The sequence below is a fragment of the Coenobita brevimanus genome, chromosome 36, assembly GCF_032717465.1.
Source record: "Coenobita brevimanus isolate Jiangsu-jjx chromosome 36, ASM3271746v2, whole genome shotgun sequence".
NCBI classification, from domain to species: domain Eukaryota; kingdom Metazoa; phylum Arthropoda; class Malacostraca; order Decapoda; family Coenobitidae; genus Coenobita; species Coenobita brevimanus.
Window position 1 is genome coordinate 5,408,811 of NC_136989.1, and position 16,549 is coordinate 5,425,359.

General features: G+C 45.4%; 1 protein-coding gene across 1 annotated transcript; it reads right to left on the bottom strand.

Annotated features, from left to right (window-relative positions):
• Positions 1-2,805: 2,805 nt before the first annotated feature.
• On the bottom strand, positions 2,806-15,437 carry LOC145396296 (uncharacterized). The gene is made up of 8 exons (XM_080269701.1): positions 15,241-15,437; positions 10,273-10,367; positions 8,178-8,321; positions 7,245-7,406; positions 6,125-6,275; positions 5,537-5,693; positions 4,449-4,735; positions 2,806-4,193 (listed from the first exon to the last, which is right to left on the bottom strand). Exons 1-8 carry the CDS (start codon positions 15,275-15,277, stop codon positions 3,163-3,165), a joined length of 2,064 nt encoding a protein of 687 aa, XP_080125827.1. The 5' UTR covers positions 15,278-15,437; the 3' UTR covers positions 2,806-3,162.
• Positions 15,438-16,549: the final 1,112 nt, after the last annotated feature.

Consider the following 16,549-nt stretch of genomic DNA (forward strand, 5'->3'; position numbering starts at 1 on the left):
AATAATTATACTTTCACTTACGAGTCTCTCCAAGATTTTGCAGGATGTGAGATCTATCTATCTATAGCCCGACGCCCTAATCCCGCAAAGGGTGGCCGCAGACAAAACGCCTCCAAGTCGCTCTGTCACCCACCATTTGACTACCCTCCCCCCAACTCAACCCCCCCCCTCCCACATATACCTCTCAACTCCATCCCTCCACCTCATCCTCGGTCTACCCCTCCCTCCACCTCACCCACATACACCCTCTCAGTCAGTCCGATTTGTCACCTTGTGGATTGGTGTGGTGTTTGCTTCTCTACACATAGTAAATGGTTTCCTGCTGTATTTACTACGCTGGGTGGTAACCATAACACCAAATTATGGCGCCTGGTGGTTTAGTGGGTAATTAAGGCGCTCCAATCGGATTGAGCCGGTGCAGGTTTATATCCAAGGGGTGGTTGGGGTTTATTGCTCACGTAATGCCACTCAGGGATGAGTGAGGCTGGTCACTCTCATCTTAAATGTCAGCACCAACTTGCCTAGCCCCGGCCTCCTATGCTCCTCATGGGGCAACACAGGATTGGAGGATGGATGGATGAAGTTTCGAGTCTGTAGGTGGAGTGATAGTATGACATTGGGGTAGGGAACTTCAAGGTTTGGGAGGGATTTAGACTGGATTTAGAGTGGATTTGTGGCTGGATTAGACTGGACTTGTGACTGGATATGGACTGGATTTGTGACTGGATATGGACTGGATTAGAGTGGGTTTAGACTGGATTTGTGACTGGATTAGACTGGGTTTGTGACTGGATATACTGGATTTGTGACTGGATATGGACTGGATTAGAGTGGGTTTGTGACTGGATTAGACTGGATGTGACTGGATTTGTGACTGGATATAGACTGGATTTGTGACTGGATATAGACTGGATTTCACTGTCCTCCCCCCAGCTCACACACCTCTCTCTCATATACCTCTCTAACTACACAGATAGATAGATAGATAGATAGATAGACAGGAAATAGACACAGATGATCAATTATATATCTTTTAATACTGTGCCATAAACAGCAGACATAGGCAGGAGTTGTGCTAAATGACCTCTATTAAGTAGTAAAATAAATCCATCATCATCACCATCACTGTCATCATCACCATCATCATCAATCACCATCACCGTCATCATCAGTCATTATCATCACTATCATCATCATTATCACCATCACTGTCCTCATCACCATCATCACCAATGGGCCACACATTCATCCACACACCATTCTAGCCCTTGGAATCCTGACTACACCTCATACAGTCCTAACTACACCTGCTCATTCACTTCAAATACATATATATACTGTTTCTAAGTAAATTGCGAGGCTTACATGAAGGAGTGTTAGTGCCAACTTTGACATATGGATGTGAGACTATGGTGTGGCATGAAAATGATAAGTCAAGAGTAAGAGCAGTGGAGATGGGACTGCTGAGGAATGTATGTGGAGTACAGAGGGTGGATAGGATATATGAGGAATGTGTGTGGAGTACAGAGGATGGATAGGATATATGAGGAATGTATGTGGAGTACAGAGGGTGGATAGGATATATGAGGAATGTATGTGGAGTACAGAGGGTGGATAGGATATATGAGGAATGTATGTGGAGTACAGAGGATGGATAGGATATATGAGGAATGTATGTGGAGTACAGAGGGTGGATAGGATATATGAGGAATGTATGTGGAGTACAGAGGGTGGATAGGATATATGAGGAATGTATGTGGAGTACAGAGGGTGGATAGGATATATGAGCAATGTATGTGGAGTACAGAGGGTGGATAGGATACGAAATAATGTGATTCGTGAAAGATGTGGAGTGAGGAAGTCTGTGGACACCAGAATCGAAGAGAGTGTACTGAGATGGTATGGTCATGTGGAGAGAATGGATAACAATAGAGTGGTGAAGAATGTATATCTGAGCGAATCTGAAGGAGGAAGGAGGCGAGGTAGGCCAAGGAGAAGGTGGAGGGATATGGTGGATGAGTGTGTGTGTGGAATAGAGGTAGGCCAAGGAGAAGGTGGAGGGATATGGTGGATGAGTGTGTGTGTGGAATAGAGGTAGGCCAAGGAGAAGGTGGAGGGATATGGTGGATGAGTGTGTGAGGAAGAGAGGTTTGGAAGTCAGTGAGGCTAGGGAACTGACAAGAGATCGAGCTGGCTGGATGAATGTTGTGAGGAGAAGTGCATGATCAGGGATTTGGCACCCCTTTTTAACATGGCAGCGTCCGGATTGACTCTATTGGATACGTTTATGTGAAGCTACAGAACGTGGTGAATGTTTTTGGCGTATCAGATAGAGCCAGGATTCCAGGGGCTTGAATGATGAGTGAATGGAAGTGTGGCCCATTGGATTGGACAAACTTGGGCTGTCTGGACATTGCTACTCCTCACCCTGCCCTAGGGTGGGAAAGGAGGTCCCGATGATGATGATGATGATGAAGATGAAGATGATGATGATGATGATAATGATGGTGATGATGATGATGATGATGATGATGATGATGATGGTCTAAATTAATTTCTTATAATACTTGTGGTAATATAATTTTTGAATACACATCATAATATAAATCTTTATTAGTATATATAGTGACTAGAATGGAAAGCAGTAAAATAAGCCTATGTACAATAAAAAGGCCTATATAACATGTGCATAATCTGAGTAATGATAATAATAATAATAATGATAATAATAATAAAAATAATAATAATAATGCCTATCTAACAGGTGCATAAGCTGAGTAACAATAATAAGAATAATAATAATAGTAATAATAGTAGTAGTAGTAGTAACAGTAATAAAAATAACAATAATAATAATAGTAATAATAATAATAATAATAATAATAATAATAATAATAATAATAATACCTATATAACAAGTGCATAAGCTGAGTAACAAATAATAATAATAATAATAATAATAATCTATCTATCTATTGCTGGATGTCATAATCCCGTAAGGGGTGGCCACAAACAAATCACCTCCTTGTCATCCTGTCCCCTGCCACTTCACTGCCCTGCCCCCAGCTCACACCCCCCTCTCTCATATACCTCTTCCATCTCATCCTCGGCCTCCACCTCACTCACATACACCTCCATCGAATACTGAGTCACTTTGTCCTCTCATTCTAAAAACTCAACTGAATTAGGGATAGTTTTTGCAGTAACAGCAGCATAACTACACCCAAGAGTACCACTATTACATATACTATTACTATTACATGTACTACCACTATTATTACATGTGCTATTATTACTACTGCTGTTGTTGTTGGGTTCGGGGAGGCTGTTCGCGTACGACATGGGCACCGAGAAGAACGAGTCACGGTTGGTCGGCGTTAGGATCTCCGTGCACACCTTGTTTATCTCCGGAATGAGGTCTAACCCTGGATTGGTCTTCTGCGTCCCCGGATTGGAGTGAAACAGACCATTTGAGTTACAGGGACCGTTGATTTTAGTGATGGTTGAGTTACACACCACTACAGAACCATTTACCAAGCAAGGGATACTGTTATTGGGGTTAGGGGCATCGTTAAGGGCATCTGGTAGGCCGTTATACAGTCCAGTTTTCACAGGGTCGTTCCCCATCGTCCCCCCATACACCTCCTCCCCCCACGCTACCCCAATGGTCACTACTCCTTGTGGATAGCCTAACCCTGCCTCTAGTGAAGGGGTTTTGGCTGGAGGGATGGAAGGGATGGGAGCAGTACCTGTCCCTCTACATATAACACCTCTTCCACAGCCTCCCTTGACTGGCAGGGTTTGTGGTCTGGTGCATTTTGTTTCTCCTCCATTTTTAGCCTCTCGTTTGTCACACGCGCCCTTCCGTTTGTCCTCCCCATCGCATACACCCGTCTTGGTACGAGTCTCACTCACAGACAGGGCGTAGAAGTGCTGTAGGCGATCTTGTAGCGATAAAACGGCGCCTGGAATTTCATCCGTGTTTTTCGGAGGATGGATGGACAGCCGGGCGAATTTGGAAAGGACATCGGGTGTGTGGGGGAGTTCCTTGACTTTACTAGCCAGCCTATGTTCACGTCGGGATTTTGCTTTCTTCCTCTTGCTGACTCTCGTAAACGCCTCCTCCTCGGTCTTCGGCTTTGAGTAGTAGGACCCAGATGCCTCCGGGGGATGCATCAAGGTGGAGGATGAGCTTGGAGGATGACAGGTTGAGGGTGGAGTTTGATTAATAGCTGGGGAGTGGCAGGATGAGGTTGAAGGATTTGGATGAGTTGGAGGGTGACATAGGGATGCGGTGTTTTGATTCTGAGTTGGAGTATGGCTTGGGGAGTTACTGGAGGTGGAGGGGGAGGTAGGGACAGAAGGGGTGTTTGTGGGGGTAGTGGAAGGGAAGGTAGAGACAGAGGGGGTGTTTGTGGGGGTTGTGGAGGGGAAGGTGGGGACAGAGGGGGTGTTTGTGGGGGTTGTGGAGGGGGTTAGATGAGGTGAAAAGGTGGCAGGGCTAGTGGACGAACAGGGGGTGGTGGCTGGAGTGGTTGTGGCAGAGGGTGTGGCGGACTGTGGTGGAAATATGGCCAGGTGGGTTGACGTACAAGGGGTGGAGTGGGTGCTGGAGGGGGTGCTTGGGGTGTATGGGCTAGGATTTCCAGCGAACGATGACTGGAGGTACGCAATCAGTACTCGACACAGATTCTTCTCCTCCTCGTACGGCTCCTGACTAGCCTCGTACTCCTCCCTGTAGGCAAGGAAGAAATAATAAAATGTCTATCTATCTATCTACCTGTCTGTCTATCTATCTATCTACCTATCCATCCATCCATCTATCTATTTATCAATCTATCTATCTACCCACCTATCTATTTACCTATTTTCCTACCTATCTATCTATCTATCAGTCTATCTATCTACCTATCTATTGTTAGAAGCCTTAATCTTGTAAGGGGTGGCCACAAACAAATCACCTCCATGTCACCCTGTCTCCCGCCATTTCACTGCCCTGCCCCCAACTCACACCCCCCTCTCTCATCTCTCTACTTCATCCCTCCATCTCATTCCTGGTCTTCCCCTCCTCCTCTCCTCCCTTCATCTCACTCACACACTCTCTTCTTGTCAGTCTCTCATTCTTCATCCTCTACACGCTAGCCCTCCATCTCATCCTTGGTCCCCCCCTCCACCTCACTCACATACACTCTTCTAGTCAGTCTCTCATTCTCCATCCTCTCCACATGGCCAAACCAATTCTAACCACAACCTGACATCATCACCATCACCATCACCATCATCATCATCATCATCATCATCACCATCAAAATCATCATCATCACCATCATCATCATCATCATCACCATCACCATCATCATCATCATCATCACCATCATCATCATCATCACCATCAAAATCATCATCATCATCACCATCATCATCACCATCACCATCATCATCATTATTACTAGTACAAACATCCTCCTCCTCCTCATCATCATCATCATCATCACCACCACCACCACCACCAGCACACACACACACACACACTCACCACAATTTCCTTTTCTCTTCGTTGCGCTCCCTGACCTGGTCCATCCGCTGCTTCCGCCTCTCTTCGTACCTCTTCATCCGAGCTGCCTGGGTCCGCTGCCTCTCCTCGGCCCACGCCACCTCTAGCCTGGGACGGAGTTGACGAAGCTGGTCCACTGCTAGAAGGGAATGTGGACCGGTTCGTTTATTTTGGTCCGTTGCGAGAGAGAGAGAGAGAGAGAGAGAGAGAGAGAGAGAGAGAGGTGTGGCAAGGTTGAGTTAATTTGGTCCACTGCAAGAGAGAGAGAGAGAGAGAGAGAGAGAGAGTCATATACACTTTTCAAAAACATATTCCACTACCATCATGAATTTGAGAGAGAGAGAGAGAGTCATATACACTTTTCAAAAACATATTAGATCGAGAGAGAGACAGACAGACAGATAGATATAGATAGATAGATAGATAGTACAGCTAATTACCTCTCTTATTGGTGGTAATCTCATCCCTAACGACATTAATTTCCTTCTTGATTACGTCCTCCTGTTTATACAAGTCTCTGAAGCAATAGATAGATAGATATATAGATAGATAGATAATACAGCTAATTACCTCTCTTATTGGTGGTAATCTCATCCCTAACAACATTAATTTCCTTCTTGATTACGTCCTCCTGTTTATACAAGTCTCTGATCCGGCTGAAGTTGTCGTTGCGTTCGTCAATCAACCGGGATCGCTCGGCTCGATATTTCCTGTTCTCAGCCTGTGATGGCGAGATTTAGGTGCCTTTTATATGTCTGATTATTATTATTATTATTATTATTATTATCTTCAATATCATCACCACCACTGCCACTGTTGTCATCATCATTATCAATATTATTAATGTGTCTCTTATATGTCTTTCTGGGTTATTATTATTATTATTATTATTATTATCATTATTAATATCACCACCACTGTCATCCTCAATATCATCACCATAACTACCACTGTCATTGTTGTCACCATCATCAAGATCATCACCATCATCATCACCACTGTCATCACCATCATCACTATCATCATCAATACCACCCTATCATTGTTGTCACCATCATCAATATTATCACTGCCACCACTGTCATCATCATCATCACCACCACCACCACCAGTCATCATCATAATCTATCACCTAATCTATCACCATTTTCGCACCCCATACGCACCTGTTTTGCCTCGTACTCCCTGCCATTTCACTGCCCTGCTCCCAGCTCACCCCCCCCTCTCTCATATACCTCTCCACCCCATCCCTCCATCTCATCCTTGGCCTCCCCCTCCACCTCACCCACAGACGCTCTCCTCGTCAGTCTCTCACTCCATCCTCTCCACATGGCCCAACCACCTCAGTGTGTTCCTCCTAACGCTTCCTATCACATCCACATCCACACAACACTCCTTCACATATATAAATACATCTCATCCTCAGCCTCCCCCCTCTCTCTCCCTCCCTCCACCTCACTCACATACACTCTCCTTGTCAGTCTCTCACTCTCCATCCTCTCCACATGGCCAAACCACCATTTTCGCACCCCATACGCACCTGTTTTGCTCTTACTCTCCTCATCAGTCTCTCACTCTCAATCCTCTCCACTCCATCCCTCCACCTCACTCACATACACTCTCCTCATCAGTCTCTCACTCTCCATCCTCTCCACATGGCCAAACCACCATCTTCGCACCCCATACGCACCTGCTTTGCCTCGTACTCCCTCAGCGTGCGTATGGATCTCTGCAACATGGAAATCTCATCAAGGATCTTCTGTTCCTCTCTGGGTTTGTAGTTGTTGTTGCGTAGTTGGTATTCGAGCCGCTCTATGTTGTCGTTGATCTGCCGCACACTGTGGTACCGCAGCTGAGGGGAAAGTGTGTGTTAGAGCGATGCAGGAGTGAGGTATATGAGTGAGGGAGAGTGTGGAAGTGAAGAGACTAACTAGGAGTGTGTATGTGAGAGGAACTGGGAGAGGGAGGCCAAGGATGAGATGGAGGGATGGAGTGGAGAGGTATATGAGAGAGGGAGGCCAAGGATGAGATGGAGGGATGGAGTGGAGAGGTGTATGAGAGAGGGAGGCCAAGGATGAGATGGAGGGATGGAGTGGAGAGGTGTATGAGAGAGGGAGGCCAAGGATGAGATGGAGTGGAGAGGTATATGAGAGGGGGAGGCCAAGGATGAGATGGAGGGATGGAGTAGGGAGGTATATGAGAAGGGAAGGCTGAGTACGTTGTCATTGATTTGCCGCACACTGTGGTAGCGCAGCTGAGGGGAAAGTGTGTGTTAGAGGCATGGAGTGGACAGGTATATGAGAGAGCGAGGCCGAGGATGGAGTTCGAAGAAAAGATTAACACTACACCATGATGCTAGTCACAAAGAAGTGCCATGAGAAGAATATAACACAGTAGCATTGTCTTCTTCTCCTGTCTATCTATCTATCTATCCATTGCCAGATGCCTTAATCCTATAAGGGGTGGCCACAAACAAATCACCTCCATATCACCCTGTCCAACGCCAATTCACTGCCCTGCTCCCAGCTCACACCCCCCTCTCTCATATACCTCTCCACCCCATCCCTCCATCTCATCCTCGGCCTCCCCCTCCCTCTTCCTCCCAACATTTACAAACCCTTACCTTCTGTTTTAAGAGTGTGGCTTCCTCAGAGACGGTACTTATCGCCCTATTCGAGTGGTTTATTTCCTCCTGAAGCGAGTTCTTGATCTGCGCCAGTGGAATCTTGCTCTCGCGTACAGCCTTAAGTTTTTCCGTTAGTTGTGTCTGTAAATATAGAGAGGGATGTGTTAGTGGGTGTGGTGGTGGTGGTGGTGGTGGTGGTGGTGGTGGTGGTGGTGGTGGTGGTGGTGGTGGTGGTGGTGGTGATGATGATGATGATGATGATGATGATGATGATGATGAGGAGGAGGAGGAGGAGGAGGGTGGTGGTGGTGGTGGTGGTGGTGGTGGTGATGATGATGATGATGAGGAGGAGGAGGAGGAGGACGAGGAGGAGGAGGAGGATGGTGGTTGTGGTGGTGGTGGTGGTGATGATGATACTACTACTACTACTACTAAGGCTGGTCACTCTCATCTTAAATGTCAGCACCAACTTGCCTAGCCCCGGCCTCCTACGCTCCTCATGGGGCACCACAGGATTGGAGGATGGATGGATGGATGAAGGCTTAAGATATTCTGAATTCTCTGGAGCAATTTTACAGAGAGAGAGAGAGAGAGATAGGTATAATGAAAAAATGTTAGGTATATAGACAGACAGACAGACAGATAGATAGACAGATGAAGCACCACCATGGAGGTCTGGATGATTATAATAAAAATCTATCTATCTATAGCCCGACGCCCTAATCTCTCAAAGGGTGGCCGCAGACAAAACGCCTCCAAGTCACTCTGTCACCCACCATTTGACTGCCATCCCCCCAACTCACCCCCCCCTCCCTCATATACCTCTCACTTCCATCCCTCCACCTCATCCTTGGTCTCCCCCTCCTTCCACCTCACCTACATACACCCTCTTAGTCAGTCTTTCATTCTCCATTCTCTTCACATGTCCAAACCACCTCAGTGTATTTCTCCTAATCTTCTCAACCACATCCACATCCACCCCACAGCGTTCCTTCACATCCTCATTTGTCAGTCTGTCTCTCCATGTAACTCCACATCCACACCACAACGCTCCATCACTTCCTCATTTGTCAGTCTGTCACTCCATGTAACTCCACATCCACACCACAGCGCTCCTTCGCTTCCTCATTTGTCAGTCTGTCTCTCCATGTAACTCCACATCCACACCACAATGCTCCTTCGCTTCCTCATTCGTCAGCCTGTCTCTCCATGTAACTCCACATCCACACCACAACACTCCTTCACTTCCTCATTCGTCAGTCTGTCTCTCCATGTAACTCCACATCCACACCACAACACTCCTTCACTTCCTCCTTTGTCAGCCTGTCTCTCCATGTAACTCCACATCCACACCACAATGCTCCTTTATATCCTCATTCGTCAGCCTGTCTCTCCACGTGACTCCACATCCACACCACAATGCTCCTTCACTTCCTCATTTGTCAGTCTGTCTCTCCATGTAACTCCACATCCACACCACAACGCTCCTTCACTTCCTCATTTGTCAGTCTGTCTCTCCATGTAACTCCACATCCACACCACAACACTCCTTCACTTCCTCCTTTGTCAGTCTGTCTCTCCATGTAACTCCACATCCACACCACAACGCTCCTTTATATCCTCATTCGTCAGCCTGTCTCTCCACGTGACTCCACATCCACACCACAACGCTCCTTTATATCCTCATTTGTCAGTCTGTCTCTCCATGTAACTCCACAGGCTCCTCTCAAATAACTCATTTCCACTGCTCTCACTCTTGACTTGTGTCCTTCCAACAATGTCCAAGCTTCACTTCCGTACGTTAGAGTTGGTATCACAATACTGTCATGTAGTAACTTTTTCACTTCCATGCTCACTTCCCTGATTCTTATCACTGCTTTCAAAGAACCAGCAACCTTTCTTCCCTGCTGTACCCTTTCAAGCACTTCACCCTCCAAACCTCCATCCTTACTCATCACACTACCCAAGTACTTAAACGTACTCACACTTTCCAATTCCTCACCATCCAACCTCGCTGTACATTCACTAACTTCACCTCTCTCAAAGACACACATCGTAAACTTAAAATACTGTACACAAATAAACATCGTACCAACACTGTCGATTTTGTCTGTACAATTTTCTGGTGCGAGTCTAGGCTCTCGATGTATTCATTCTGCGTCATGCTGGCCTCTGCTGCCTCACACGCTGGAAGGAAAAAAATATATAGAGATTAGTTTAGGCCGAGGATGAGATGGAGGGATGGAGTGGAGAGGTATATGAGAGTGGGAGGCCGAGGATGAGATGGAGGGATGGAGTGGAGAGGTATATGAGAGAGGGGGGTGTGAGCTGAGGGGATGGAGAGTGAGAGACTGATGAGGAAAGTGTATGTGAGTGAGGTGGAGGGGGGAAGAGGGAGGGGGAGGCCAAGGATGAGATGGAGGGGTGGGGTGGAGAGGTATATGAGAGAGGGGTGTGTGAGCTGGGAGCAGGGCAGTGAAATGGCAGGGGACAGGGTGACATGGAGGCGATTTGTTTGTGGCCACCCCTTACGGGATTAAGGCGTCTGGCAATAGATAGATAGATAGATAGTATATATTTTGTGGGGGAGAATGGAAGAATTATCTGGTATTATTATTTTCATCATTATCATCATCATCATCATCACCATCACCACCACCATCATCATCATCAAAGTCATTATCACCATCATCACTGCCATCATCATCATCATCAATCTCATTCTGCCTTATAAACAGTAGGCTCTATCTATCTATCTATCTATTGCCAGGTGCCTTAGTCCCATAAGGGGTGGCCACAAACAAATCACCTCCATGTCACCCTGTCCCCTGCCATTTCACTGCCCTCCCCCCAGCTCACACCCCCCTCTCTCATATACCTCTCCACCCCATCCCTCCATCTCATCCTTGGCCTCCCCCTCCCTCTCCCCCGTCCACCTCACTCACATACACTCTCCTCATTAGTCTCTCACTCTCCATCCCTCCAGCTCACAACCCCCTCTCTCATATACCTCTCCACTCCATCCCTCCATCTCATCCTTGGCCTCCCCCTCCCTCTCCCCCCTCCACCTCACTCACATACACTCTCCTTGTTAGTCTCTCACTCTCCATCCTTTCCACATGACCAAACTGCCCTCCTCACAGCTCACACCTTACAACCAAACTTCACTAATATAACTGTACGATCTTTCAGGTGGTGCCCATCTCGATTCCTTTGCACCGGCTACTTATTTTATGCCTGGGGTGATATTGGTAAGTTCCCTCCTTTTATCTCCATACTTATAGATTTTTGATTGATGGATTTTCATATGAACTTGTATTTATTATGTTTAATTTTGTTGTGGAGGGGAGAGGGAGGCCGAGGATGAGATGGAGGGATGGAGTGGAGAGGTATATGAGAGAGGGGTGTGAGCTGGGAGGATGGAGAGTGAGAGACTAATGAGGAGAGTGTATGTGAGTGAGGTGGAGTGGGGAGAGGGAGGGGGAGGCCGAGGATGAGATGGAGGGATGGAGTGGAGAGGTATATGAGAGAGGGGGGTGTGAGCTGGGGTGATGGAGAGACTAACTAGGAGAGTATGTGAGTGAGGTAGAGGGGGGGAGGGAAGGGGAGGCTGAGGAGAATGCATGTGAGTGAGGGGGAGGGGGGAGAAGGAGGGGGAGGCCAAGGATGAGATGGAGGGATGGAGTGGAGAGGTATGTGAGAGAGGGGGGTGTGAGTTGGGGTGATGGAGAGACTAACTAGGAGAGTATGTGAGTGAGGTAGAGGGGGGAGAGGGAGGGGGAGGCTAAGGATGAGATGGAGGAATGGAGTGGAGAGGTATGTGAGAGAGGGGGGTGTGAACTGGGGTCAGGGCAGTGAAATGGCAGGGGACAGGGTGACATGGAGGTGATTTGTTTGTGGCCACCCCTTATGGGATTAAGGCATCTGGCTGTTGACAGATAAGCAGATAGATTGTGATTGGTTTGGAGTGTATTTTTGTGGTGAGGAGTACAAGGTGATGAGTACAAAGTGATGAGTACAAGGTAATGATGAGTACAAAGTAATGAGTACAAAGTGATGAGTACAAGGTGATGAGTACAAAGTGATGAGTACAAGGTAATGATGAGTACAAAGTGATGAGTACAAGGTAATGATGAGTACAAAGGCGATGAGTACAAGGTAATGATGAGTACAAGGTAATGATGAGTACAAAGGCGATGAGTACAAGGTAAGAGTACAAGGTAATGGCTAATAATAATGTAATTTTCAAGATACCTCTCAATCATATTTCTAAACACATTTCCAAACCATCAAGTGACAACATATACCCAGCAAATACCAGTATCACATATTTAAATCTATCTATCTATCTATCTATTGCCAGACGCCATAATCCGGTAAGGGGTGGCCATTTGTCTATCTATCTATCTATTGCCAGACGCCATAATCCGGTAAGGGGTGGCCATTTGTCTATCTATCTATCTATTGCCAGACGCCATAATCCGGTAAGGGGTGGCCATTTGTCTATCTATCTATCTATTGCCAGACGCCATAATCCGGTAAGAGGTGGCCATTTGTCTATCTATCTATCTATTGCCAGACGCCATAATCCGGTAAGAGGTGGCCATTTGACTCTGAGTTAGTTGTTTTACGGGGAGGGGCACTAACCCTCCACCAACCCATTTGTTGACACGTAGGCAGCACGTATGGTTTGGTTATATGGTTACCACCCAGCGTTGTAAATGGTTTCTTGGCTTACAGGAAACCATTTGGCTTGTCACTTAATGTAAAGCCACCTGTAAAGGAAAGAAAAGCAATAAGAAGTGACAGGAAAGATGGGAGAAATAGGAAGAGAGGAGGACAGGCACAGAAAAAGAATGATAAAGGCTAAGGAAGAAGTAGGCAGCACTATATCAAGTGAGTGGATGATGGAAATAGGAAGAGAGGAGGACAGGCACAGAAAAAGAATGATAAAGGCTAAGGAAGAAGTAGGCAGCACTACATCAAGTGAGTGGATGATGGAAATAGGAAGAGAGGAGGACAGGCACAGAAAAAGAATGATAAAGGCTAAGGAAGAAGTAGGCAGCACTACATCAAGTGAGTGGATGATGGAAATAGGAAGAGAGGAGGACAGGCACAGAAAAAGAATGATAAAGGCTAAGGAAGAAGTAGGCAGCACTACATCAAGTGAGTGGATGATGGAAATAGGAAGAGAGGAGGACAGGCACAGAAAAAGAATGATAAAGGCTAAGGAAGAAGTAGGCAGCACTACATCAAGTGAGTGGATGATGGAAATAGGAAGAGAGGAGGACAGGCACAGAAAAAGAATGATAAAGGCTAAGGAAGAAGTAGGCAGCACTACATCAAGTGAGTGGATGATGGAAATAGGAAGAGAGGAGGACAGGCACTGAAAAAGAATGATAAAGGCTAAGGAAGAAGTAGGCAGCACTACATCAAGTGAGTAGATGATGGAAATAGGAAGAGAGGAGGACAGGCACAGAAAAAGAATGATAAAGGCTAAGGAAGAAGTAGGCAGCACTACATCAAGTGAGTGGATGATGGAAATAGGAAGAGAGGAGGACAGGCACAGAAAAAGAATGATAAAGGCTAAGGAAGAAGTAGGCAGCACTACATCAAGTGAGTGGATGATGGAAATAGGAAGAGAGGAGGACAGGCACAGAAAAAAGAATGATAAAGGCTAAGGAAGAAGTAGGCAGCACTACATCAAGTGAGTGGATGATGGAAATAGGAAGAGAGGAGGACAGGCACAGAAAAAGAATGATAAAGGCTAAGGAAGAAGTAGGCAGCACTACATCAAGTGAGTGGATGATGGAAATAGGAAGAGAGGAGGACAGGCACAGAAAAAGAATGATAAAGGTTAAGGAAGAAGTAGGCAGCACTACATCAAGTGAGTGGATGATGGAAATAGGAAGAGAGGAGGACAGGCACAGAAAAAGAATGATAAAGGCTAAGGAAGAAGTAGGCAGCACTACAGCAAGTGAGTGGATGATGGAAATAGGAAGAGAGGAGGACAGGCACAGAAAAAGAATGATAAAGGCTAAGGAAGAAGTAGGCAGCACTACATCAAGTGAGTGGATGATGGAAATAGGAAGAGAGGAGGACAGGCACAGAAAAAGAATGATAAAGGCTAAGGAAGAAGTAGGCAGCACTACATCAAGTGAGTGGATGATGGAAATAGGAAGAGAGGAGGGCAGGCACAGAAAAAGAATGATACAAGCTAAGGAAGAAGTAGGCAGCACTACATCAAGTGAGTGGATGATGGAAATAGGAAGAGAGGAGGACAGGCACAGAAAAAGAATGATAAAGGCTAAGGAAGAAGTAGGCAGCACTACATCAAGTGAGTGGATGATGGAAATAGGAAGAGAGGAGGACAGGCACAGAAAAAGAATGATAAAGGCTAAGGAAGAAGTAGGCAGCACTACATCAAGTGAGTGGATGATGGAAATAGGAAGAGAGGAGGGCAGGCACAGAAAAAGAATGATAAAGGCTAAGGAAGAAGTAGGCAGCACTACATCAAGTGAGTGGATGATGGAAATAGGAAGAGAGGAGGACAGGCACAGAAAAAGAATGATAAAGGCTAAGGAAGAAGTAGGCAGCACTACATCAAGTGAGTGGATGATGGAAATAGGAAGAGAGGAGGACAGGCACAGAAAAAGAATGATAAAGGCTAAGGAAGAAGTAGGCAGCACTACATCAAGTGAGTGGATGACGGTCACCACCACAAATCACGTATTTTGTCAGGTATTTTCCTATATATCATGTATTTTCTTGTACGTATTTTCACTGATACTGCTACCAGAAATACGTACGGCTGTTTGCCCTCATTTAGAAATACGTTTTAGCATTAATACTAGTCTAGTTCGATAAGATTTTGATTTTTATTATCCCTCAGGTTATTTAGGGAGTTATTATAGATTTTTACGCCTACAAGAAGTATATATATTGTAACCTTGAGAATGCTTTGATGACGCACGAGAAGGGACAGCACAGTGACTCACCCCCCCAACGTCTTTCCCTCACCAGGCTCATAATTCTCACAAAATCGGGTTGATTCACTTACCCCCGCCTTCCTCTGGCTTTTCCTCATCCCTCTCCATCGTGGGTGGAGAAGACACACCGTAGATATATACAGAAAAACACCGAAAAACACAGGACGGGATCAAGCAGGCGCAGTGTTTGTTGTGGTATGCGCTGCTACGTTCCTGTGTAGATGTCTTGCTTAAGATTTTTCAAGTCTAAGTCCATTTACTGAGTCTAAATCCACTACTAAATTATTTCCCTTTATTTTTTATCATTTATTCAAGAGGTCTTGTTGGATTACTGCTTTAACGAGTCCAGTAAAAGTAAAACAATATTTCAATTCAATTTAGTAAAAAAGACAACTTGACCGTTTGTTCTGTTAGTCACATTCTTGAGTAGATGTCTTGGCTGACGTCTTCCTTATGAATTAATAAAATCGAAATTCAATATATCCTCAGCTTTTCTCCACGTAGTTTAGAAACCATGTTGAAATATTGGTTTGTGTAGTGTCAGTATTTCCATGTATCCATTCGTAGAGGTCTTCTTTTAAGTTATCGAAGTCTAAATACGTTAATAAATGGTTTCACTGCAGTATTTCTTGGTTTTTAAGTAAATTTCATGTAATTATATCTTTACCGGTGTTTTTTGAATGAGATCATGGTTTCCTGGTGCAATTTCAATGTTGCTAAGTTAGATTTCTCGCCGTAACAGCAAGAATTTCGGAGTTGTCCAGTATATCCGCTTAATAACAATGACACCGCTCACTGAATTTTCGTTTTTCGTAAGTTCATTATAATTTACGACGTGTGGCAAGGGAAAGCTTTTTAAAACACGTGTACTTTCTGCCACATCCACGAGAGACTGTGAGAGTAGGAAAGGATTTGGGAGGCAACGGGTGCACAGCTGATACTGGTTTAACGTGGTGCAATAGGAGGCTGTGTATTTATAAAGTGACTTAAGAACGTGCGGTTTTACTACTACTACGGCTGCTACTACTACTACTACTACTACTACTGCTACTACTACTACTGCTACAGTTGTAGTTCTACTGCTTCTGCTGCTGCTGCTGCTACTACTACTGCTACTACTACTACAGTTGTAGTTCTACTGCTTCTGCTGCTGCTGCTGCTACTACTACTACTACTACTACCACTACTACTACTACTTCTACTACTACTACTGCTGCTGCTGCTGCTGTACTACTATTACTACTACTATTTTTATACTACCACCACAACTATTACTACTACTACTGCTACAACTTTTATACAACTACTACTACTGCTATTTTTATACTACCACCACTACTATTACTACTACTACTAATAATAATAATGCTGCTGCTGCTG